General features: G+C 45.7%; 1 protein-coding gene across 2 annotated transcripts in view; it reads right to left on the reverse strand.

Moving 5' to 3' along the window:
* Positions 1–27,479, reverse strand: part of C13H1orf116 (chromosome 13 C1orf116 homolog) — a 70,761-nt gene that overhangs the window by 19,421 nt on the left and 23,861 nt on the right. For both annotated transcript variants that reach the window (XM_069633218.1, XM_069633217.1), the window contains exon 2: positions 1,734–1,876. In XM_069633218.1, coding sequence (XP_069489319.1) covers positions 1,734–1,838 — 105 coding nt within the window. In that variant the 5' untranslated portion in view covers positions 1,839–1,876. The remainder of the gene's footprint in view (positions 1–1,733; positions 1,877–27,479) is intronic.

Below are 27,479 nucleotides of genomic sequence, written 5' to 3' on the forward strand. Positions count from 1 at the left end.
GGTGTAGTGTGAACTGAACCTCCGTAGTGGAGGGAGCAAGACAATCCATAAGCAGTTCTAAGATGTCGGGTAAGAGGGCGACAGAGGTGAATTGTTCCGTGCCCATCCATAGACCGGATATGGTCATATGTTGGGTCTGGCAGCAAGAGAAAGAAGCTGTAGTCCTGTATCAAATGGTAGAAGAAGTCAAAATGTATTTATTTGTATATATTGGTGTTTTGTAATGCGCCTATACACAAGTGTTTCGAGGCTCAGAAAGCCAGGAGGGTGGGGTGGAGGGGTGCTAGGGGGGGGGGGATACATGCAGGCGAAAAAGTAGCGGTCCTAATACGCCTTGTGACATTCAGATCATGCAAGTGCAGTAACAAAGTGCAGGGGAGGTGGGTGAAGTGCATGAACTGGACAGAAGGGCCCATGAGGAAAATAAAAGGGCCAGGGGGGGGGAGCAGAGAGAGTCCACAACTAAGTGCACGTTAAGGGGCTGGAATGGCTCCAAGGGGTGCAGGCAGCCAGACAAGTATGCAGGTGGGGGTGGGGGGGACGTTTAGGGGAGAAGCTGGTGCCCTGTATGACTCAGAGGTAACCATGCTGCCAGTCAGTCTAGGCAGACAAGGGCATTAGCAGAGGGGGGGGGGAATAAGTCATCTTGAGGAGCTTCCGGAACTTAAGGATATTCGACTCAAGTGGGAGAGGGGCAGGGGGGCCATTCCAGAGGGAGTCACCTGCAGAGGAGAGAGAACTACCCTCCCCCACCCCCACTCTCTGCTTGGAGAAACGTCCGATTAGCAGAGAGTTCAAGCTGGAAGACTGAAGGGCTTTAGCAGGGAGCTAGAAGAAGTTATAGTAATAGAAGAAGCAGTAGAAGGGATAATAAACAGCAATAGAAGCAGTAAAAGAGGCTATATACGAGTCAAAAGTAATAGCAGAAGAAAGAGAAGGAATAATGGTTGGCGCAGTAGAAGTAATGGTAAATAAGAAGCGATGGAAGTGGCTACATTAGAAGCAATAGTAAAAGTAATAGAAGTGGCAATAGAGGAAGCAGTAAGAGGTAGAAGGCCTGTGTTGGTTGTAGAGAGATGCGAATTAGAGTATGGGATTAACAAGGGAAAGTCATGGTGGAGGACTGAAGTGGTCAGTGGATGGTGCCTTTACCGGCAGCCGATGCGGACTGGTCGGGGGAGGGGGCAGATAGCCACTTCTTAGGGCATGGGGAGTTGGTTGTAATGGGTCGGGAGGGATTAGCAGTAAGAGGTAGAAGGCCGGTGTTGGTTGTAGAGAGATGCGAATTAGAGTATGGGATTACCAAAGGAAAGTCATGGTGGAGGACTGAAGTGGTCAGTGGATGGTGCCTTTACCGGCAGCCGATGCGGACTGGTCGGGGGAGGGGGCAGATAGCCACTTCTTAGGGCATGGGGAGTTGGTAGTAATGGGTCGGGAGGGATTAGTCGGCTCTGGCTTACCTGCACACGGAACACTTTGTTCTAAATGTCTGCACAGTGGCCAGAGCAGATGCTGTTGCTCTGTGGGCAACGGAGCGGCTTAGGGAATGCTTGAAGTGAGCAGGGTCCATATACGGGGGGGGGGGCGCGGAAATCAGGGGGCGGCGAATTTAACGCAGTGGCTTTACTATCAAAGAGGCCCTGCGGACCAGACTGGAGCTCTTCAAACATTTCCTCCCTATGATCGAAAGAGCAAAACTAGGACCCACATATGTGCTGGGCCAGCCTACTTACCAGGGCTGAGTGGTTGGAGGTGATGCTGGCCACACTATCGCAGCTGCCCGCACTCACTGCAGATGCCATGCCAGCATTCACCGACCCCAGCGCCTTCTCAGGCATCACACACAGCGCGTCACAAGAAGAGGCCCAGCTGCTGCCTGCAAGCAGAGGAAAGAAAGGGTTGGCTTTTATTGCAAAATGGTTCCATTAACAAAAGAACGTAAAATATATATATACACATACATATGGTGTTCGTTATACTTCCATAGCTGCCGAGTGGACACATGCCATGCAGTACACCTTGAGCAAATACTGGCTTTTAGTATGCTTTCCCACCTACATTACCTTAAAGGGTAAATTCGCAAAGCTGCTTCTGGATTCTCCCAACTAACCACTTTAGAAGATATAAAATAATAAGAACAATGAACCATCTGTACAGCGCACTTTATAAGTTGTGGGGGAGGGGGGGTTCAATGCCTAAGGCACCAGGTGGCCCTTGGCCAACCGAGATTCAAACCTGTGACTTGTAAGCTCTCTGATAGGTGTCCAACGCACTGAGCTATCTGGCAACCTATTTTGCAACCTATTTTGCATATTTCAAATATTCAAAATAGGAGGTTTTTACGGAAATTAAGATGTTCTCCGATGTCCCTCAATCCTTGAGAAAGAGTTCTGCGGCATTGGAGAGAGGAGAGAAAATGAGCGTCGTCTGGGAGTTGACCTACAAAGAGGTTTTGAGAGGAAGCTTTAGGTCTGCGTTCCGGGACATAGCGGGTTAGTTTAGAGTGCAGAAAAAACGGACCTACTGAATGGATAGAACGGTGCACAAAGCAAAGGATTTAAAACGCGCGAGTGGCACAGCCTAGGGGCATCAAGTGCTAGCTGCGCTGCTGAGTTCTGGAGGATCTGGAGTCTCTGGACCACCGAGTCAGGATGCCCATGGTAGATGCCTCTCCAGTAGTCCAGAAAGACCATGGTGGAGGCAGCGACTAGCGTAGAGCAATATTGAGGTGGGAAGGCAGGCAGGCAGGCCTTTTCTTAGCAGTTTCCACTTGAGAAAGCCAGCACTACAGACCAAGGCAATGCGAGGCTCGCGCGAGCCTGTATGGCGCAGCGGGATCCCCAGGCTTTTTACACAGGTACTCTGGGCTGGGACCGGGCCAAGAGAATTCGGCCAAAAAACCAGAGGTCCAGAACGAGCGGGGTTTTGTGGAACCAATCATCCGGACCTCTCTCACCCTTTAATTTCAGCCACTTACCCACCAGTACCTGATCTCGGTAAGACACTCCTCAATGGAAGGAGGATCCGAGACCGGGGACCAGAGGCGGAAACCAGTCGAGTAGCATCAGCATTTGTGTAAAAACGGATGCCGTAGGAGACCACGAGATCAGCCAGGGGATGCAGGTATAGATTAAAAAGAAGAGGCAACAGGAAGACCCCGTGGCCACACCATAGAAGACAGCCGAAGGGGTAGATGAGAGCAGAACTAGTGAAACAATGTTGCTGCTCAGAGAGAAAAGGAGGTGAACATGGCCAGCACCCCATCCCTGACATCCCCATCTGCTTCAACAGTTAAAAAAATAATGTGATCAAGGGTAGCAGATGCCTTGGAAAGGTGAACGAGTGTAAGAACTCCAACCTTTGGGCAGTGGTCCGGCAGCAGGTCCAGGTCAACAAGGACAGAGATCATGACTCATTCAGTTCCCGTGAGTGGCCTGAAGCCAGCTTGGTAAGGGTGAAGGAGGCCTCCATTTCTAGAAATCTGGAAAGTTGTGAGGCAACACCAATAGCATGAGAACAGGAACAAACCTCAACTTGCTAGCGGGCACTGTTGAGGTTTAAGGAGGGGGGAAACAATGGAACGATGGAGAGGAAAAGGAATGATGCCATTAGTGACTGAAAAGCCGAGAACGGCAGTGGAAAGCGATGTACATTCCGAGGGGACAGCTCGAATACGATGCAAAGGAATGGGGTCAGACAGCAAACGGCTTCAGAGACAATCTCGCCGGCGATGGCATCAAAATAGAAGGTTGAAAGTGAACCTGTAGGGTGCATTTCAAACAAGGGCATCGTAGTTGCGACACTAAGCCCGACCAATGCAATCGAATTCCTAATCCTGGTCAGAAATTTCTTGAGAACGAGAAATCAGAGGTGGTCTAGAGAGTTCTTTGGCTACTTTAAAGAGTTCTCATGAGGAGCAAGTCGCTGATATGACACGACTGGCATTGCAGTGAGCTTTAGCAACCATGACCGCTTTCTGGTAAGCAAGAAGAGTTTGCTTATAAGAAGCCTTGCATTCCGGGGCAAGGGGCCATTTGTATTCAGCACGCCAAGACACTTGCTGCAGAAGCCTCAAATCAGGGAGAACCATGGGCAGATGGTTAGTTTGACAGGAGCCCAGCTTCATGGGGGCCAAAAGTGTCTGCTCTGGCAGTCATTGCCGTGATCAGAGCTGTGCCGGGGTCAGGAATGCCTTCACTGGTAACACTTAGCTTCAGAATTGGTCTTGGAAGCCTCCCGCCACCTGCCCAGGGCTCATCTTGGTCCAGACTCTCCTGCGGGTATGGACCTAGGGGTTTAAAATTGGAAGCGAGGAAGAGGGGGCGGGGGGGGGGGGGGTCGGAGGGTTAAAATGAGAAAGGGAAGGAGAAAGTGCTCTGATAATATAACCGAAATGGGTTTCGAAGTGGGCAGTAGTTCCTCGGCAAAGTTTTTTTTTAAAATGTAGAACACAAACAGAATGACCTCCCTTGTGTGTGAGCGGATAGTTCCTTGCATCCAAGTTGAAGTCAGTTAGGCCGGAGATCCATTTTGAAGCCCGAGTGTCATTAACGCCGTTTGCGTGCACATTGTAGTCCCCCATTAAGAGAAGGTCAGCGTACGTCAGAGTAAGACCGGCTTTAACCTGCATGAAGTTACTTATGAAGCCATGAGATGGATATGGGAGGCTGGTAGACTAGCAACATGTGGATAGTAGAATTATGGGAAAACTGGATACGCGTCAGCATTAATTCAAAGGCCCGCGTATGACCAAAAGGACTAGGAATACATTCCAGACCGGTAGCGTGAACTAGCGCCAAGCCTCCTCCTACTAAAAGGGCGGGGGCGATTCATGTGCCCAATCATGAGAGTGGGGGGTTAGGTGGGAAGAGATAGGCATGGTCTGGACTTGAGGAGTCTTTAAACCAAGTCTTGTGAGACAAAATGTCCAGCTAAAGGTCAGACAAAATGGTGTGGATGCCGTCTCGATGCGTCACAGCTGAGCGGGCATTGATCAGAAAGCCTGTCAAAGCGGGAGGAGAATACCATACCCCACGTTTTTATTGCTTTGCAAACCAGAAATATTAAGAGAGAACACACTCGAGATTCCCAAGTGAGTAACCCATCCGAAGAGGAGTGGCAGATGAAGTTGGCCAAAACTATGTCCAGAGAACACATCTTATCAAAGGCAATCTTTCTTTTATTTTTTAAAGTTACATAAATGACAGCACTACTCTTGAATACAAAATGGCCGCTGCAACAGATTTCACTGTGATGCGATTGCTCTGCATCATGGGGCAGGTGACCGGCATTAGTGAACCCTCTCGAGATGCCACTTCAAGAGGTCTGTTGGAGGCAGCGGAGCTCCCTCTCTAGCCAGAACTAAAAAAAAGTCGAGTTTAAACGAAAATGCTCTGCTCATGGAACCAGCCTTGAGGCATCACTAAAGACTGACTTGAGAAGAAGAGAGTTCCCAAACCAGAACTGTGATACGAAGAAGCTTGAGGCCGAGAAGCAGAAAAAACATTTTAAAGTACGTGAAGAAAAAAAATGTTAACGACAATTTAAGGAAATGTAAAAATAAAAAAAATCCTATTAAAGAAAAAAATTTTTAAAACCATCAGAGAAACGTTAAGGCTTTGAAGTGAAATGCAAATTCAATCAAGGCTTCACATGAAGGGAAGAGTGGGTCTCTAATCGGGTAGGAGTCTGGAAGTAGAAGACCCCAGTTTTGGTTGTTGGTACTTACTCCGGAGACTGCACTTAAGGAAACTTTGTCTAGCTGGGCGCTCGTCTACAGTTGGGTGTCGCCCACCCACTGGCGCTACGTTTTAGGACAAATTACCAGGAAGGTTCGGCGTCAGGAAATCCTAAGAATTTGTGGAACATCAGACAGCAGGACCTCAGTACAAGCTGAGAAATTTAACAGGACCCAAAGACTGGAAGGGGCCCTAAAAATACAGACGCGCTAGTTGAGTAAAAACACAATCTCTGCGTCCCACCACAGTGGTGTCCCACCCTTGTTTTGAAGAAATTGTAGCGACAGTGCGCAGTATTTTGCTTTTAAGGTCCGTTTAACAGCATTGCTCTAACTTGTACACACAATGATCATTTGCGTGGAATCACGGTACGAAAAGGCATCACCGCCTCCCACCTTGAAGCACTTCTACTGCCTTTTTGCCAGGCAATACCACATTTCGGAGAACTTCTTTAAATACATGCTGCGTATTTAATGCCACAAATTAATAAAAGAAAAAAAAGTGGAAACAACTTTAAAAATATATAGATTTCAATGTTGATGTACTGCACTGTGAAGATGTTCAAAAAAGATAAATTGACAACAAAAAAAGAGAAAATAAAAAAAATGTTCAGGGCTTGAGAGAAGTGAATGATTTTTAATGGAACAGGATACTAAGCAAGAAGTGGTATTAGCTATTTTTTCCTTTTAGTCACCAACATAGTGGGCCATTCCCAAATGTGGCATTTTTTGCCACTAGAGGTATTCAAACTGGAAGGATGAAGGAGACCGAGTTGAACATAGATGAAAAAGCTGCACAGGTAAGAGCGGATACGGTAGGGCCGGAGGGGGTTACAATAGTCCATACCTGTACAGGTAAGAGCGGACATGGTAGGGATGGAGGGTGATGCAATAGTCCATACGTGTACAGGTAGGAGCGGATACGGTAGGGATGGAGGAGGTTACAATAGTCCATACCTGTACAGGTAAGAGCGGACATGGTAGGGATGGAGGGTGATGCAATAGTCCATACGTGTACAGGTAGGAGCGGATACGGTAGGGATGGAGGAGGTTACAATAGTCCATACCTGTACAGGTAAGAGCGGACATGGTAGGGATGGAGAAGGTTACAATAGTCCATACCTGTACAGGTAAGAGCGGACATGGTAGGGATGGAGAAGGTTACAATAGTTAATACCTGTACAGGTAAGAGCGGACATGGTAGGGATGGAGAAGGTTACAATAGTCCATACCTGTACAGGTAAGAGCGGACATGGTAGGGATGGAGAAGGTTACGCGATAGTCCATACCTGTACAAGTAAGAAAGGATACGGTAGGGATGGAGGGTGATGCGATAGTTGATACCTGTACAGGTAAGAGCGTACAGGTAAGACCAGACAGGTAAGAGCAGACAGGTAAGACCAGACAGGTAAGAGCAGACAGGTAAGAGCAGACAGAAGGTAGGGAAGGAAGGGGATGCGATAGTTCATACCTGTACAGGTAAGAGAGGACAGAAGGTAGGAGAGGAGGGGGATGCGATAGTTCATACCTGTACAGGTAAGAGAGGACAGAAGGTAGGGAAGGAGGGGGATGCGATAGTTCATACCTGTACAGGTAAGAGAGGACAGAAGGTAGGAGAGGAGGGGGATGCGATAGTTCATACCTGTACAGGTAAGAGAGGACAGAAGGTAGGAGAGGAGGGGGATGCGATAGTTCATACCTGTACAGGTAAGAGAGGACAGAAGGTAGGGAAGGAGGGGGATGCGATAGGCATTGATCGCTTTTTTAGTGATGCTACAGGTATGAAATACCACCGAGCCGGAAAGGGGGCAACGCACAATGCTCCTAAAAGTGAGAGTCAACCCGCACGGCCAGTTCATAGAATTTTCAAGCAGTACTGAAATTTGTTTGCATTAAGGTGTACAGGTTACACCTGGGACTTTGCATAACACTAGCCTCTGGACTATTAATAGTCTCATCATTTATAGAGTGCACAGGTTCTGCCGCCCCATGGGAAAGAACATAATGTGTGAACCTAGGAAGGAGGGAAAGCCAAGCCGCCCCGGACAGGAATTCAAACTCCCCATCTGCAGGCAACGCAGCGTGTGCTCAACCTACCTTGTTAGCAAACACTAGCAAAAGTTTTCACAAGCAACCCTAATGGTATTAACTTGCCATTGATGGTAGGAGGTGAAAATAGTGCGAGTACCTGGGCATCTAATAGCAGTGCCTAGCAAATACTAATACTTATACAAAAGCCAAGACAGTTGCCTTTGGCAATGCTCGTTTTTAACAGGACTTCAGTGAAGGACACGCATAGGGCTTATAAAATCGAGTGGCTGAGGACAGACCTGGTTAAGACTTTTTTTTTTTATTACACCAGTAGCAAGTTTGTAACTCCAATTAAACCATTAACTCAGAAGCCTGCTTTGAGTACACACTCGAAGGCACTTCCAAGTGCAACGTTTGATGGTAAGGATTGATTAAAGTGAGCTCAAAGAGTTCCCATTTAACAGCAAAAATTCGAACGGTAGCTTCTCACATAATTCTCTACCGCCTTAAACACAATCCACCCCATCGATTTCATGGTTTACCTCTGCAGCGCCCATCCACAAGCCATTCAGACACCCTCACAAAACTCTATGGCTAGAAATGCACACGCACAATAGCACCTCCAAATTCTCCCAAATTGGGACTCTGCTCCCTCTGAGGGGTGCAACCAACAGAACGTTGGAACCATAATTAAGGTGAAAGGCAATATACAAATTAATAAATGCAAAAGTTGATGCTGAGGCTTGATTCAGGCAAGCCGAAAGAGTTCCTGTGAGGGGGTGTTTTTGTGGGTGAGGGGCAGGACTGGCTGGGCATGCCCGTAGGGATTAGGATGGCCATGGGCAGTCAATGAGTGGGCAAATAACCAATTCACCAGAATCTCAGAGCGATGAATGTTTCCGCACTACCCGTAGCCTCCTAGATGTATTTTATTTTTGGATTTGTAGAGCGCACTGCAGCCCGCAGGCATCGAGGCGCTATAAAAGATACTTAAGAAGGTTTGCTTGAGGGTTACAATAAGTGGCCCAGGAATAAAGCTTCAAGACAGTTGCTTACAAGTTAATATTACATAACAGTATCCTGCATAGGTTGTCATATTGTGTCATAGTCAGTGGTTGAAGAGAAGCAACGTATGCAAAATATCACACATGGGGAGAAGCCCTTTAGACAAAGCCTAGTTTTTAAAGCCTTGCGGAAGGAATCATGAGACTTGATTGATCTGATCCGGGAGCTCGTTCCAGAGGGTAGCAGCCATTGTTGGGAAGCTCGAGCCCCCAGCACGCACTCTCCGCGTGTGAGGAACCACGATGCGGTTGGCATAGGGGGACCTGGAGGGTCTGGAAGGGGTTTGTTTGGAGATCCTTTGCGCTAGATACCTAGGTGCAAGTCCGGGAAGACATTTGTGGGTTAGGGCCAGTGTTTTGAAGACAACCCTTTCCTTGATAGGTAGGCAATGTACCCGCCTCCTGACCGCTGAAATGTGCTCCCTGCGTGGTTCATATATCAATGGTTCATGGTCCTCTGGGGGGGGGCACAGGAGGGTTTGGGGAGCATCATCTTCACTGGCACGATATCAATCGCTCATAATCGCTTATCGAGCATCAACATGGGCTCTCTGCCCTCTACGAGTTGGAACACAGCAGCCCGCAGTAACAGAACATGGGCGCTGCCAACCAACGTAATACTGGGAGCAGACAGGATGTGCAGTTGGCATTAAACATGACTTAAATAAAATGGAAGCATACTTATTCGAAACTACTGGAATAAGCCTGAACAGTGAAAATTATAACTGTAATAATCAGCCTGGCAATGCCAGCTAGCACTTCCTAGACTCTGCAATAAACAGCTCACGTGCCCAAGCAACACCTCTGAGGTTCACTGCATTTGCTTCTTTTGGGCCCGAGGCACTTTGCACTACTCGGCATACCTTCAAGCAGCGTGCAGGCATGGGGGGCATGTCGGGGGCGCCCTGGAGACCACCCTCCGTCCCATTAGTACCCCTGGACAACTGGCCCTCCTCCTCACAACGAGAAGTCGAAAAGCGATTTAGTGCTCGATGAAAAACATTGGCTAGAAATAAAGCCTCTGCGTGCGGTCCCCGATCACAACATTAAGACTCCGAGCGGGATCTCGGATTGGCAGTTTGCTCATGTCTCACTGTGTACGCCGCAAGTGGGACACATCACAAACCGTGCACTAATTTCTATGCACATTTCTCATTTTTTTTATCGGTTACCCTCCTTCTAGACAGGGTAGCTCAGTGGGTAAATTGCTGGACACTAGCAAGTGTCTTCATCCTGTCCCAGGTTTAAATCCCAGTACCGCCAATGTAGCATTTAAACCATGCATTGGCTTGGTAACCTCTCGCTGCATTATTTGCAGTGCTGCCAAGTGGAAAAGATATGAAAGCAAGCGCTATATGGACCAGAAATCATTCCACCCATTCTGATATATATTTATTTTATATTGTAATGCCGATTTAGAAAGCGGTTTGTACTTTTTTGCACATCTGCTTTTATAAACAATCGACACGTGATCGTAGAACGTTTTCCTAAAAGTGAACATTGGGCATCGGGGTGGCAAATGTGGTGGCCGAGTACATCCGAGACTAAAAACCAGGATAAAAGGACCTGAAATCTCGGCTTCTCCGTTTCACCAAACTGCGTGATCCTGGCCAAATCACTACAACATTGGCCCTAATATTTTCTTAACTGCAAAAAAATACCAACCATAATCATTTAGGCATAAAATGCATCACTGTCCCACCCTAAATATATCCAACCCACCCACAGCTCAACTTCAACCCGCCACCAATTGCAAGCTCAGAAGTACTACAAGAGGGAAGTGCTAGGGTCCTATTGGGCGTGCCCTAGGCAAATCGGCACTACACCGCTGGCATATTAAATGGCTGAAAACGAAAATGGATTTTTGTCCAATTTGTTTTTTTTTTTTACATTTGTAACACTTCATGTGACGACATAGGTCATGTGATGACACTTCTTGGGATGTCAGGGGTGCGATGCGTCTTCTGCTGATATTGGTGAATTGGCATCCCCTTTTACACGATAGTGGTCCATTTGCTGTGGCACGATTTACAGTCACTTTGTACTACTAATCTGACCCTGGTTGTGATGCGAGGTCACAGAGCGCCCCCGCATACTGTGCAGTTGCGTGCAGTTTTGTGTGCAGTTCACTCTACAAAACGCAGTTGTGTGCATACGCTCAGTACAGCCATCGGGTGGGCCTACAGGGAACTCTGGAGACTTCCCAGAAGGCCTCTACACACAGGGCAGGGGTGGACTGGACTATGGTTAATTCTGGAGATTTCCCAGAAGGCCTCTGCACACCATTTAATTTCCAAATGTTCACATAGGAAAAGGGTTGGTCTTGCAGAAAATGCTCACAGTGGCCCCATGTTACACATTATTTCCGGGGCCCCGCTGGTTCCCGGAACACCCTTTACAGACTATTGTGAGGACGAAGCAAAGCTCATCTTAAAATAATGTATCGAATTAAAGGGACGCAAAGCAGGAAGCCGGTGGGTCACCAGAACCTCGCCACCTCACCATCCAATCCTCCATTTTGCAGATTTAAGGCAAATCAGCTCAGATTATGCTTTCGGCCAGTAGAGTCTCAAGAAAAACGTAAGTAGAGTTGTGCAGAATTGAAAGTATAGACAGACGCACGCTAATGGAGCACTAGGGATTTATTGTTTATTTTTGCATTTTTAAAGCACTCGCACAGCCCGCGGGCATAGAGGCGCTGTTACAGGAATGTTCTCTTTTTTTAGTTGTGTAATTGTTTTATCTTAGTTAAAGATTTATAACACGCTTAAATACCCAGAGGTTTCTAAGCGCGGACCCGGGGATCGAACCTGTGTTGCTTCATGTCATCTTGCTTCCAAGGCGAGCATGTTGCCACTAAGCTACCTTCCCAGAACTAGGGAGTTGTTAAACTGGGGAATTACAATAGGTTAAGTGAAGGTGAATACGAGCCCCACCGGACTCCGGCTCTATGTCCTCTCTCCAACCCCCACCATCCGCTCACTCGCACAACTCGTGTCACAGCACCTGAATGACATGGCAGTCTCTCGCAGCGGTGGCCCTTCTTCGCAGGAGCACAACACGACGAAAATCCATTACTCCTCCCTTTACTCAAAGCCAATGTCGAGGTCATCAGACGGGTCCTTCCCCATCTTGATCGACGGAGATCTGCAGCATCACTGGGCAAGGAAAAAAATATTCACCACTCTCCGCTTGGCACTCCGTGCACTGCATTTCCACCCACACCCCGTTATGTCTCACATTCCCATTTAAAGTCTTTACCATAAACACCCTCTCCATGTTCCATACACGTCCATCCTCCACCCTTATGGCGTGCTTAAAAACTTCGATTACCCCTATGGGTTTGGCCCATTTTCAAGGACCATTCCTAAGAGCAGGAGGGAGCTTGATCCTTACTGAATCTCCCACCACAGGACTGTTATTGCTGGTACCTCTGACACACAATTTGTCATGGGCAGTTTTGTTCAACTGACTGCTCTCTATATTCTGGAACACATTCTTAAACTTCTCCCCCACATTGGTATCCTTCCCCATCCAGGCTGGTACTAACTTGGTGTTAGCCTTGCAACCTCTGCCAAACTCAAACGGGGATACCCCAGTCGTACAATGTGGGGTGAACCGGTGAGCAAAAATCACCTCTCTCACAGCCTTCTCCCAAGCCAACCCATTCGACCACGCCCAATGAATTGCTTTTTAAGGACCTTGTTGAAGCGCTCTACAACACCATTTGTCTGAGGGTGATAAATGGCACTCTATGCTCAATATAATTCCTCCTGCAATACTTTTGAGCGTAACCGAGTTCCATTATGGGAAAACCCTTTGGCTCACATATTTCATCCAAAAACTCCATGACTGTTGTCATGGTGATGCAGGGTTTAATTGACACTTCCACCCAACTGGTCAACAAATCAATCACAATCACTTTCTTTCCATTGCTCCATATTGGGCCTAGCACATCGATGCCCAGACTATCCCATGGTGTCTCAGGAATTTCCATCATGACCATGGGATACTTCGTACCCACACATACTTATCGCTCCTAGTGCAAAGGATACAGTTGCAAATAGTTCTTTCCATCTGAAAGTCGCATCCTGGCCAGCAATAATCACTTTTTATCCTTTGCTTGTTTTAATAATCCCTTGAGGACCCTCGTGGCCAAGGTCTATTAATCTTTGACGTACACCTATTGGTGGAATGATTCCGTCACCTTGCATCACCATTTCTCCCTGTATGCTCAATTCATCAACTACTCTCCAGAATTGTAACAAATCTGGGACTTCAAATTGACATTTCTTCTTAGGGGAACGTTGTTCTTCTAACACTTGTAGTTTGTTTCATGAAACATCCTGTGCCATCGCTGCCTCCCATTCCTCACGTGGCACAAGCACAGCACCCACACTGAAAACCACCTCAGATTCGTCTTCCTTACTGTTATCTACTTGAGAGATACTTGTGAGTCGAGATCTGCAGTAACATTTTTAACTCCAGGTACATATTTTAATCGCGCAATTGAACTCTTGTAACCGAGTTACCCATCTTCTGATACGACTCTGGACTCCGTCGAGCCCCTTCGTCATAATTATCTCGACTAAAGGCTTGTGGTCAGTGCAAAACGCGACATCAACGCTGCAAATAAAGTTCCTAAATGTATCTGCTGCACACTTAATAGCCAATGTGACCTTTTCAATGGCCGCGTATGATTTCTCAGCCTCTTTCAAAAGCCTGGAGGCCAAAGCTATAAGCACTTCTTTCCCCATTGTGCTCCTGAGTGTCTATGGCCCCTAGGCCTACATTACTGGTGTTGGTGGTTATAATGGTCGTGCGGTTAATCCTGAAATTTTTTAAAGCTGGGGCCTTGGCTAAAGCAGCTATGATGAATTAAAAATGTTCACATTCTTTGCTCCAATCAAAAGTCCCTTTTCCTTTGGTAAGATCGTGCAGAGAAACAGTGTGACCAGCAAAATCATGAATGAACTTAAGATTAACACTCTGCCATTCCTATGAGGGTTTGAACTTCTTTTCTTGAAACAGGCCTGGGCATGTGTTCTATAGCATCAGCTAATTATTTCCTGTGTCGTATGCCCTCCGTAGAAGTGATGTGGCCCAAATACTCAATTTCTGGCCTGATGATTTTGCATTTCTCTCTGCTTAGAGTCATCCCTGCTCCATGCAACTTTCGACATAAATACTGTAGCATTTCATTATGAAGTTTTAGGGTATCGGCATAAATTAGTATGTCGTCCTGAAAGCATTTGAAGCCCTGGCCTCCCCCAAATAGCTTGTGCATGATTTTTTTCAAACACTGAGGCAGCAGACATAAGTCTGAAAGGAAAGGCATCCTCTTGCATTGATGTAGACCCTCGTAAATAATGCAGTCAACTTTGACTCCTTATGTAATTTGACTTGATGGTAAACCAACGCTAAACCTAAAGTAGAGAAACACTTTGCCAGGCCAATTGTGTATACAATTTCTTTTATATTGGGAAGGTAATGTCTATCTGGAATCACTCATTTATTGAGCTCCCTCATACCCACACATATTCTGAGTTTGCCCCTCTTCTTCCTTAATACAACAAGCAGCGACACCCACTTAATGGTATCAATAATTTCTACGATACGCTGGTCTTCCAGCATCTTTAGTTCTCTCCTTACTTCATCCTTCATCGACAAATGGAGTCTGCGCAACTTCTGCGCCACAGGTTGACAATCCCTTTTCATCTTAATCTGGTGGACAAATCCACGTAGACACCCAATCTCCTCTTGGAACACCTTAATTATTTCCTTCATTGCAGTATCCCACGTACTGGCATTTTCCACTCAAAACACTGACTCGCCGGCATTGGGATCTAGCCTTACTTGAAGTTTACGCTGATGTGTCCAACTTAACAATGGTGTCCTCCCTGCTTTAGTGACATATCTTCCCGCTTGCGGTTCGGTCTTTGAATTTTAGTGTTCCCCAGAACCACTCAATTTCCTCGTCATCAACGACCATAGAAACACACTCCTCCTCCTCTTCATCATCAATGTGATCATTCCCTACCGAATTTGTGGATGTATTCTTGGTCTTGCAGCACTTTGAGAAATGGCTTATCCCCTTACATTTGCGACAAATAATTTTCAAAGCAGGGCAATCAGGGTCATCTGCCCAATGATTGACCCTATCACATCTAAAACATCTGCCTGGGCTGTTTTTCCTCTGGCTACTCCCTCTTCATCCACAGAATTACGTCCTGTCCCTCCAGGATGACCTGCATGCTCTTTCTGATGTCTTCCACTTGGTGGTCTTATTGCTGATAAGGGAAACTGTATCATTCATGTTGGGAGCGTTCAAAGATTAAGTACCTGCTTTGGCACCCTCTGTTTTTATATTCAGTATCTTCGCTCTGCTTTCCAGAATCTTTACACATGCCTGTTTGTTCTACTTCCTTCGCCACACGCAGGACTATCTAATGTTGGGTCATCTTCTGACCATCATTTCTCTTACTTTGGCATTATTGCATTCCAGCATCAACAGATCCCTCGGACGTTCATCAAGTTGTTCATTAAAGTTGCAAGGTCTTGCTAGCTTTCTCAAACATGTAATGTATTGTTCTATGCTTTCCCCTTCCTCTTGCGCTCTCTTTCCGAACTTCTATCATTCTAAAATAGTACTGAGTTTTTTTTTCCATAATGCCTGCCAATTTTTCTGACTGTTCTTTCATATTCATTGAGATCAATGTCCTCATTGGCAGGAAATCTGGCAGATCCTCAAACTTTTCTTGCCCTGCAGGACCCACGCAATGTAACAAAAGGGACTTCCTCCTTTCAATGCTGCAATTCTGGCCGCAAACCACACTTCCATAGTGCTCGAAGGATATTATCCATCTCATGGTGTGATGGGCTCACCCACTTCAGGAAGGAAGAATGCGAGTGGAGGTGTAAGTGAGGGCCTGGACGCCTTAGGGCTTTGGCGCTATATAAGTGTTAGAACAGGTACACTGCCGAATGCTATTCTGGATATACTGATAATGGAAAATGGAGAGCTGGTGAGGTGCCGACGTGTGGATAGAACACGAGGGGGTTATTGTTTAACTGTGGAATTACAATTGGTCATTAAGTGAAGGTGAATGCGAGCCCCACCGGACTCCGCTCTACGTCCTCTCTCCAACCACCACCGTCCGCACAACCCGCGTCACAGCACCTGCATGACACGGCAGTCACTCACGGCTGTGGCTGTCCGCGGGACAGCATAGTCCACTACTACAAGTGGTAAGAAGCACTGGGATGCCAAAACACCATGTCCATAAAGGGCATTGTGATGTCAGAGCAATACGTTACATCACTCCTCTTCCGATATCAGAACTCTTCTCTTCCCTAGACAGAACATGCATTGACGAGTAGCCCAGTATTATCATATCAGAATCAGCATGTGAAGCGCCAAGAAGACCCTTTGGTGTGATGGGTGCGCTTTAGAAAAGCCAATACAGCTGTTGTTGTATATCCCAAGGAGAGATGTATATTCCCCCTGTCGAGAGCCTGTCCGGAGCCGGAAAGTGCCGAGTGCCAGGACCCCTGCTCCTTCTGGGACCCACCTGTAACATTTTGTTCATGCATGCTCATATATTAGGGTAAGCAGCTCACCAGTGCTTATGGTCAAACCTTCATTGCAACCTTTGTTGTGCTTTTTATTCCGTCAGATTGTTGTTCACATTGCTGCATGGAACTATTTGAAAGACTTTTCTGCTGCCCGTGTGTTGGACTTTTGCACTTGTGCAATGCTGCCTGGCTTCAAAGTTGTCTGACCTTGTTGGGCTCTCACATTGAATCATGTATGCACTTTATATATGACAAATAATTACAGCCTATATGGTGTATCAACCAGATCATCATTTCTAGTTTTGAAGGAGTCAAATGCTCACTTGGGCTAGCCAAAATGTATAATGGTCTGCTTCACTCCTGTCCTTTAGCCAACTATTCTCTTACTAACTATATCTTTACACTCTGGTACTACTGCCATGCATATGAATTAGCGCCTTTCTGGCTCTCACTGCTAAATCTGCATCTAGGTGTCCTTGTTTATGCATTTAAATTGGCGCCTCTCTGGCTCTCACTGCTAAATCTGATTCTAGGTGTCTTTGTTTATGCATTTGAATTGGCGCCTCTCTGGCTCTCACTGCTAAATCTGATTCTAGGTGTCCTTGTTTATGCATTTGAATTAGCGCCTTTCTGGCTCTCACTGCTAAATCTGATTCTAGGTGTCCTTGCTTATGCATTTGAATTAGTGCCTGTATGCATTCTAGTCCTGAATAGGATTGTCAAATCTAGGTGCCACTGCGGTAGCATATTTGCATTTTAGTCCCTACTGGGTTTGTCAAACCTAGGTGCTATTTCCGCCCAACATGCGCACTACTAAGAGTTGCCTTTTATACACACCCTAGTCCCTAGCCTTGACCATTCAAACTATCACTATAATAATGGCCCTCACCAACTCTACACCTTGCAACTTGTAAGAGAGAAACTCACGACTTAGAGCAAGATTGCCTCGACTCTACGACCTCAAAAACAAAAGAACTAAACTATCAGGCCTTATATCCATTCCAACTGCCACTAACCCCAACCTTCTTGCCTTAGCGGCTGTAAAGTGTCATAAATTACAAATCAGCTCGCACTACAAACAGAAGAAACCAAACCACCCGAGTCCTAGACTCTTCCAAGACACAACTACAACTCCCACCTTATCAGGAGCCCTTATCAATGCAAGGTCCCTCATAGCACACAACACGGAAATTGTTGACATCCTTGCTATGGAGAACTTAGATCTTCTTGCTGTCACTGAGACATGGCTCCATGATGCCGCAGGTCTCGCACTCATGATTGCCATACCAGACAACTACAATATACTGAGAGTTGATTGGCCTAACTCCAGAGGAGGCGGCCTGTCCATCATTGCCAAAATGAAGCTAGCTGTAAGACTCACCCCACCGCCAGCAATTACATTGTGCGAACTTCTCTCTGCTAAAATACCCATCTCTAATAATAGCATACTAACCGTTCTTCTAGTGTACAGACCACCAGGCCCACTAGGTAACTTTGAGGAAGACTTATCCAGCCTCCTCACTAATAGCATCAAAGATTCCACCCAGCTCCTATTACTAGGCGACTTTAACTTGGGATTCAATGATGTTGAGGATAAACAGGCCCATTCTATCCAATCAATCTTAGTCGATCATGGTCTTACCCAAAAAGTCTTAGCCCCCACACATATAAAAAGGACATACTTTAGACTGGATAGCCAACCGTAACTGCGACACTACCATTTCTAATATTTTACCTCAAACCTGGACTGACCACCACCTCATATGCTTCTCAGCCACCATAGAGCCTCCTAAACTAAATACCACTGAAATAGTACCTCCTATGCCTACGAGATGTAAAAAAAAGATATCACTGCTGAAAGACTACTACCACTACTCCTTCCAGCCCTCACCGCCAGCACTACTAACTCTGACCCAAACATGCTAGTTGAGACCTTCAACAATTCTATGACCAAAGCTTTGGACATGATAGCCCCTATCAAACTTCGTAAAAGTAAACGAGAGTCTCATCTCAACTCATGGTTCACCCCTCAGCTTAAAGAACTACGTATCCAAAAACGCAAACGCCAAGCTATCTGGAGGCACACACCTTCAGCTGAGAATAAAACCTTACTTGCCAACTTTTCCAAAAAATACAAGGAAGTCATCCAAACTAAAAAAGACACTTTTAGTGAGAGAATCAGTAAAGCTAACTCCAATTCCAAAGAACTCTTCTCCATTCTCCGAGAAATGGAAAACCCAATTGCTCCCATAGACAATGTCCCTAAGGACAAACTATGGTGCACTAGCATCCAAAATGCCTTAGCAAATAAAATCACAACCCTACAATCCAAAATTGCAAAGAAAAAAAGCCTCCTACTGTAACACAGACCACCCTCCTGACAGATACACAAAGTACAACTACACAAAGTAATTGCAAACCATTCAGGTTTACCAACATATCCATTGTGGAAACTGAAAAGGTTATATTATCCCTAAAACCATCGAACTGCCAAGGCGACAGCTGCCCCGCACAAGTTATTAAGGACGCAGCTAGCGATTTAGCACCCTTCATCTCTAAATTAATCAACGCCTCCTTTAATTCTAGTACTGTACCCACAAACCTTAAAAAATCTTGGGTATTGCCTCTCCTCAAAAAACAGAACCTTGGCCCAGCCATCCCCACGGTCCCATTTCTCCTTAAAATTATCGACAGAGTAGCCTACCTCCAGATTCAAAACTATCTGGAGTTAAACCAACTATTAGGATCGCGACAATCTGGATTCAGACCACTACATGGTACTGAAGCAGCCTTAATTGACGTCAAGACACAAATCGACGAGTTGAAGGATAAAGGTAAAACAGCTATGCTCCTCCTTGACCTATCGGCAGCTTTTGACCTGGTGGATCACGCAGTGTTATGCAACCATCTAGCGTCTGCCGCCCATTTCTCAAGTGAAGCTATAGCCTGGGTACAATCCTTCCTAGCCAACCGTATGATGAGAGAGTGTTCTCCCCCTTAGCTTCAGCAGACCCAATACATATCACCTGTGGTGTCCCACAAGGTTCATGTGTCTCCCCCACAATGTACAATATCTTCACTAAGCCATTCGACAAACGTGACAGACTGGGGGTAACTTACACCAATTATGCAGACTACACGCAGATCCTCATACCACTATCTGGCAACTTTGTCGAAGACACAGCTACAGTAAACAAGATTTACCTCCTGATTCAGGCATGGATGGCCTCCCACGGCCTCTGCCTAAATGACAACAAAACAGAGATACTGATCCTGGGTTCCGACTCTAACCTTAAAAATCTCAGTCCCAACTATCTCGCCTTCAACATAGACGGCAATATAATTAAGGTGGCAACTGATGTAAAAACACTAGGTTTCTACCTCGACTCCACCTTATCTCGACTCCACCTTATCTCTCAAAAAACAAGTTAACACCTTGGCTTCCTCTACAGCGTACACCTGTAAATTAATCAGGACCTGCAGACCCTACCTCTCCAAAACCAATTGCATCACACTAGCTAATGCATTAGTAATGTCTAAGTTGGACTACTGTAACGCCCTCCACGCGGGCGCCAATAAAACTGTCAAACAAAATGCAAATATTGCAAAATAATGCTCTTAGAGCAGCCTTGGACATACCCCGCAGAGCGCACATCTCTAAGATCAGGAAAGACCATCATTGGTTAAAAATCAGTGACACAGTTCTTCTCAAGACGCTATCTCTCACCCATAAAGGACTGAACAATACTGCACCACCTTATATCTCGGCCAAACTGACCAGAAAATCCTCCAGTCACCACACCAGAGCCTCTAACCATTTCCTACTAGAAACTCCTAGATTTAGGCAAACAAAAGTAGGTGGAGCTAGCTTCCTTGTTAGAGCTGCCCAAGCCCGGAACGCACTTCCTATTGCATTGAGAGCTCATCCACCCTACTCCAGATTTAGATGCAAGGTGAAAAGTTGGATCTGGACCAACGACAACTAACAAACTGAACCCTTGCACTAGGCCCTGGATTACTGCACACAACTGCCTTGATACTTCTGAAATCTGGACTGCAGACCATCTCACTGCCCTCTGTGGGTTGTGAGGTACCACTATCTTGTGCTTTTGTATATATGTACTGTACATATGGTCACATGACTTGTATTGCATCAGCTGTTTGTATCCTCTGTATGTAACCTAAGCTAAAGTAACCGTGTACCTGCTGCGCCCGGCTACCCCTGGGTTTGGAGCGCATTATCAATCAGGTTTTTCAACATTAAACATATCAGAAACCAGGCAAACATCGGACACCTGGGGAACACATGTTCAGAAGATGTTGCTAGATTGCGGCCCCTCCCTGCCTGTCCCCAAAAAAGAACATATGAAGTGTCGCAGTGTCCCAGATCACTTTTCAGTCTTCTTTGCCACAAACTATTTAAGCAAGCCAGGGGCACGGCCGAAAACATTTATGGAAAATAAAGGGTGGATTTTGATGCATTTTCGGACAATACCATGGATCAAAACTAAAAACATGTAAATTGCTTAAAGATAGATAAAATATTATTCAGCGACAAACATTACCAGCAACCAGTTTCAAGGCGCTCACACAATACACACAAAAAGGCACAAGAGACATAACTCATGCAAGTGGCCCACATTATCCCAAAGAAGTGGTGCACGCCCGCCAGCTGGGCAGCCATTCAGCATTGCCCATCACCCTATAGAGCAGCCCGCTCCTGGCAGCAGAGCAGCATTTGGCAATCAACAAATACATTCATTAATGGGATGTGTTATAATCGCCCTTCACCATAATTATGGTCCCAACGCGCCAAGTTATAGGAGGGGGCGCAAGGCCCTACTAGTGACCCATGCCTGAATGGGCGCAGCAGAGGAATACTATCGATTGAAGGGGGGGAATTGTGTTTACGGAGATAGTTGTGGGAAGCGACAGTTCGAATTGTTGTTGTTAAAGTAGCTTCATTCTTATATACCTAGAAGTTGGGCCATTCCTCATTGAAATGGCCCATAACAAGACATGTACTTTGTTGTTGGCTCTGCGATATAGTAGGGGTTGGCTCTTGGGAGACCGACAGGTAATGAGATGCCCTTATTGTAGCTCACCCCGCTTCTCTACATAGAGCTGCGAAAGTCTTAATCACAGAAACTGGGGCAATCTGTTCATGGTGGGGGTGCGAGGGGACTAACAAAAAGCTATTACAAATATATTTACAGCTTGAAGTACACAGACTGGTCTGGGATTTTCCCAGATCCTCATAATTGTGGTCTGGCTGTGAAATACCGGGCACAGGTTCCGTACCCAATACACCCAACCACCTATCGGTCTAGCAATCCATTGTGCGCTTATTACAATACCACATTACTCCCATGGGCAATGCCCCATCACCAGTTCTTCCACTCTCCTGGCAATGCCCCATTGCCAGTTCTTCCACTCTCCTGGCAATGCCCCATCACCAGTTCTTCCACTCTCCTGGCAATGCCCCATCGCCAGTGCTTCCACTCTCTCGGCAATGCCACATCACAGGAAATCCAGCATCATAACATCACGGAACGAATCCTGCGAGACCTTCCATGTTGCACTAAAGACCTACGTTCGCCCACCTAACCGAGTGAAGAACCAGTGCACCACTGCACTAGTGCCCTCCATGCACTGAACTCACTAACCAGTTGGAATCTCAACTTTGGGGCATGTGGCTCTCAAATGCATCGACAGATATAAGATACAACGCCCAACACATTTTTTCGTATAGCCCTCACATAGATTGTAATGCAATTGTTGCTGCCTTCATCTTTATAAAACCCTGAACCTTTAATAGTACATCGGTAGGGTGACCAGATGTCCCCAATTTTCCCAGGAAAAGGCCCTGGAGTTTTTTTTTTTTTTTTTTTTTTAAATGTTATTAACCCTATCCCAGGATTGAAGGGAGGGTGGATACGGACCTGGTTTTTGCCGGGAACCGACCCTGAAATCGGGCCCAGTATGCTTTTCACACACCCATTTCCTCCCCCTTCCCCTCCCTGGCCACTCTCCTTTCATGAGAGGAGTGCACCTGTAAGCACAGACCTCAGCAATAGGCCAGCAACATAGAAGTAGAACTGGTTTTATTGTGCTTATTGTAGTCCTATGTCTATGGCCTGTCCCGATTTTTTATTTTTTAACAGTCTACGATCAGCCTTTTAATCACGTTTGGGATTTCTTTCTTTCATTTCCTTCGAGGTTTCAGAAAAAATATTGGACTGTTCACGGTGGTCGAAGTGGGAGGGAGCCGTGCTCCTCTACTTTCTTTAATGAAATTGTACTGTTCCTATAATTTTATTTTGAAAAGAGCGTTTTGCATAATTGATCCTTTTAAAATAAAAGTTTAGGAAGAAGTTGAAATGTGCACTTCACCGAACGTTCCCTTAAACAGCAGGCGGATTTGTTTAGAGGTTTGTATGGCTCGTGCAAGAGTGCGTGATGATGGGGTTTTTGGGGGAGTGGAGACAGGCTAGCACGGAATATAGTTCCACTACTTTTTTTTGTACACTTCGACCACTGACTGTTCAAAAAGGAGGATTGAGAGATGTATTTTCCTGCTATGTGTATTCACACAATGCGAGAAAGAGACGAAAGTAACATGAACCTGTCGGTCTCCTCCATAGCGGAGGAAAGCAGGCGGTCACGAAAGCCACAAAGAAGGTTCCAGAGAGCTGGAACAGTTTGGAACCGCAGGCAACTTTTTGGGAAGTGTCAGAAGACTATGCAGAATGCTTATGTGAACCACGTCGGAGAATCTCCAGGTCAGTGGTTCGTTACAGTGGTAGATCATGACCGACTTTGTCAAGAATTAACAATACCTTTGGTAATTAGCCGCGCTATACAAGTAGGATGCGGATGATGATGAAAGGAGGAGGCACAGGGCAAAAATCCGACAAGCCGAGTAAGCAAGAGAACATGATCAGGGTTCTCTCCGCCTAGTTCTGTAACCCGCAAAATAGTGGCTATCCCAGTTTGCCTCCACCCATCGTTATGCAACCTAGGTTTTAACTTGACGAACGCAGAATATTTTGGGCGTAGCATCTCCCTACCTGACTACGATCGCCCTGGAAACAGACTAAACACACAAACTGCAATACAAGTATGGCGATATACGCCATATGGTGTCCATGTACCAAAGTATATATTGGCAAGACAGACAGGAAGATCAAACTAAGAATTGGGGAGAACAAAAGCTGCTTAAGAAACAAAAACAACTAATGCCCCACTGGTGGACCACTGGACCGAACAGACACATGGCTGAAGATTTGAAATGGACCATTCTGTACAAACTCGCCCAGTATGGATACTAATAGAGACAAGTGCCTATTAGTTCGGAAAGAACAGCAGATGATTTTTTTGACCAAAAGTGCCATTTCGGGTCTTAACGAGAAAATTGAGTGGTTGGACATCTAATGTACATTATTGAGTGCCCCCCCTTGTTTCAACATATCCATTCTTCAACAACATAACCGCACGTGTTCAGCAGCGCGGGTCACAAGACACAAGAGAGTGGACAGAAAACGTTTCTCCTCAGAAGGCTTTGGGCAGTACCATCTTTAGAGACCTACGTTCGAATCAAGAAAATGCCAAGAGAGTTGCCAGACAACGTTGCTCTATAGAGGGCCTGGGGAGCACCATCTTCATAGAGAGACCCTCATTCGAATCACACAAATGGCAAAATCCAGCGCCTATTGTTATATAAGACGGCCAGTCCCTACGGTAAACACTGGGACACATGCCCGCAGGTACACGTGAGACATGTTCACTTATCCAAATCGAATTTTTGGATTATTCGACATCATGCATAGTTCTCTCGTTAGGACACGAAGATTTGCTCTAACAGTATATTTCTTCTAATTTAATATAATAAGAACTCTCACCTAAGGTGCGCGTGACTACAGTAACCAGACAACGAGCAACAGCTGGTGCCAAAGTAGGATAGCGTCTGCACGCACAAGGAGGAGCCAACACACATCACGAGTATCCTATCACACAGACCTCATGGACTTCCTTCCATATTTAGGAAGACGCTACAACACATGACCTATGCACCTTGGGGCATGCCTACCTTGGAGGAACATAGGAATGAAGAGGACACCAACGGCTGCGGGTAAGAGACAAACATATCCTTAGACTAACCGGGCCACACAGCTCTTAGGGGTACGCTTTCACTAGCGTAAGACTGACATCAACAGCAATGCCTATATGTCTGTCGACACACCGCCATGGAGCGCTCTCTCCCTCTCTCGCAGATGTCACGGCGTTTCCCGGACGTCGGTTACTTTGTTTACCCGACTTACCTCATGTTCGTAAGCCCACTGTGTTACCAGAGCTCGCTCCACACCAGCACTGAACAATAGCCAAAATTCCCCAAGGCTGGAACTCAGTTTGTCATTGGAATAGTACGGATGACTACAACATTGTATGACCAGATTTCTACCGTGGAACATTTGGCGACTATTATTAAGGTACCTGAAAGAAAACTAAGGTCTCCGATAATAAGTTTAGACATTTTTTCATGTCCCGGCTTTTTCCCAATGCATTATGCTGCGCTGTTGTCCTTTTCCATCAGTCTTGTTTCCTGACATACAAACTGCAATAGACAGAAGCTAAACAGCGCATCGTCTGTGCGTGTGTAATGTCTCCATTTCTTAGGATTGGCCAATTGTGACCTCGTCCTGATTGATGTGGAACCACAAGCACTAAAAGAAGAAAAGAAAAAAAAATAAGAGCATAAACTAACCGCATCATTACCAAATACAGAGTCCACTCCTCAAAGCCGTCACATAGACGGTAAGTCAGACCCTGGAAAGTCCTAAGGTTGGATTTAGTCTAGGGCTCTGCACACAGTTGTTGTAACTGTCCCGATTAGAGACGGCAGGCACGTGCAAATATGCAGCAGGAGCTAGTCTCGAACTAATATTCCTTTGACCCAGACTCACTAAGAGTGTAAGATTAGTGAGTCGAAACCGGTCTGTTTTTTAACCCTTCTTAAGTTTCCCAGTTAGCCCTAGTGTTAATTAAGATAAACTAATGTATATTAGCCAATGCCGGGTATTTGTTCTTAAAACACCGGAGCTGGTAAATTACTACTAACAGCAATTTTTTGGCTTGACAGTATGGACAGTGTTCCTTATGGTCTTCTCCCTTTCCCTTTTGTTGTAGGTTACACGTGGATTTACAAGGTGTTGCGCCGTGGATGCGCCCGCAAGTGAACACCATCAGCATTGCAATTGTGCTGTTGTGTGTATTTGTTGTCTGTTGACATTTTTGTTAAACTTGCAACTGTAGAAATTGCAACACCCATTTGATGGGTTCCATTTCATGGTAAAACAGAGGTTTACAGTGTTTTGGTTCTTTATACAGTGTTTTTTTGCCAATCGACTTGCCTACCCCAGACAGTTCCCTGACGAATTTCCCTACACTTGTTTGTACATTTTTTTTGTTGGAAAGAAACATGTTGGATGAGTTATGTTTGAAAGTATGTGTATGTAGTGGTTTTGATGTGAGTGAGTGAAATGCTGTGGTCTTTTGTTTTAAGAATTGCATATTTGCACAGCATACGACACTCTGGTTGGACACTACAGACTTTAGAGGGATACATATTGTTAAGCCCTCTATACCCACTAGACTGTCTGTTTAGCTTTGCACTGTTGGTTAGATGGTTGAGCAGAGATTCAGGAGTGTGCCACTCAGTGAGATTTCTTCACACTTCTCTGCCCTCACAATTTCTACCTCAATCATCAGCAGGCATTTTTTACAATTTTGTAATTTATTGTGGTTGCATTTGTAAATGTTTGTGTACGTTAATAAAACAGTACATTTTTTCTTAATATGTTATACTGCCCGATGATTTAATACAAAAGGAGGCAGTTTCCTTAAGTGACCTTGTTTTCTCCACGTAGTTGCCTATGCAAATCGAAAGATTGCTGCCTACTTAACCCTTATGTTTTGCTCTAAAGGTTGTTGACCTGTTTGAGGGTTGGTCAACCGTGGGTTCCCCACTCCCTCTAACCTCTTGTTGTGTTTTCTGGCATCTCCCTACCACACCTGCTGTGGCGGTGTCCTTTAATTTGGTTGCACAGGCCAATCCAAAAAAACATAATGGTTGTTGATTTGTACTGTGCAATTGCCCAACAGTGGCTCATCCGAGAACCTCAGTTAATGGAGGCAGCACAACAATCAAAAAAAAAGTACCCAATCATTCTCCAAAATCCTTTGAACATCTGCGCCAAGCCGGAGTAGAGCGACTAGCCTGCGAGTCAGACTTTTGCTAAGGAAATTACACATGCGCCGTTTACCAAATCGCCACGATACCATGCAAGTGGCACCAGTGCATGGTACAAGCCCCAATAACATAAAACAACAGCATACAGAGATAGGACAGGCACAAGGCGAAGGTAAACAAATATGGTTTATTGGACTATACCAAGGGACTGCAACCTTTGTATCCTCAGATGTTTTGGACTACAACTCCCATGAACCCTAGCCAGTATGGTTATTGACATCATCAAGATGAGATGGTCAATTGATTGCATTCGTTACTGTAACACTAACAATACCAGCATTTGTCAAGCTGTTTTTCATTAACACAACATTAGCTCACAATGTTATTAATATTTAAAGGAATATCACATTTTTCATGTCAATCACGGTTTTTCAGCAATCGGAGGCAAATTTCAACTTAAAAACCCAATTGGTTGTAATTGGGAAGTGGGTTTTAAAAATGAGGGGGCATTCTTACTGTTGGTATGCAACTTTCAAGTTATCAGTTCTCGGTTTTCCAGAGTGGAGATTATGTGGGCAATTGGGAGTCCTGCTATTTTCTAAATGGCTGATGGAGAGAACGCGCGCCTTACGGAATGTCGACGCCGATTTCATGTAGGCACTCTTTGCAATCTGGTTTTAAATCAGTCTGTGGGAAATGGGTTTAGACTGTTGACGACCTAGTTTGGAATGTTACGCAAGACTTGGTCAAAATGGCAGGAGCTTGGAGATTACTGAATTATTCTGTGACCCTCAAAAGGTCAATTTTGGAAGAACGGAGTGCC

Source organism: Ambystoma mexicanum, chromosome 13 (assembly GCF_040938575.1).
Source record: "Ambystoma mexicanum isolate Mex_15411 chromosome 13, UKY_AmexF1_1, whole genome shotgun sequence".
In the NCBI taxonomy this organism is placed as follows: Eukaryota; Metazoa; Chordata; class Amphibia; order Caudata; family Ambystomatidae; genus Ambystoma; species Ambystoma mexicanum.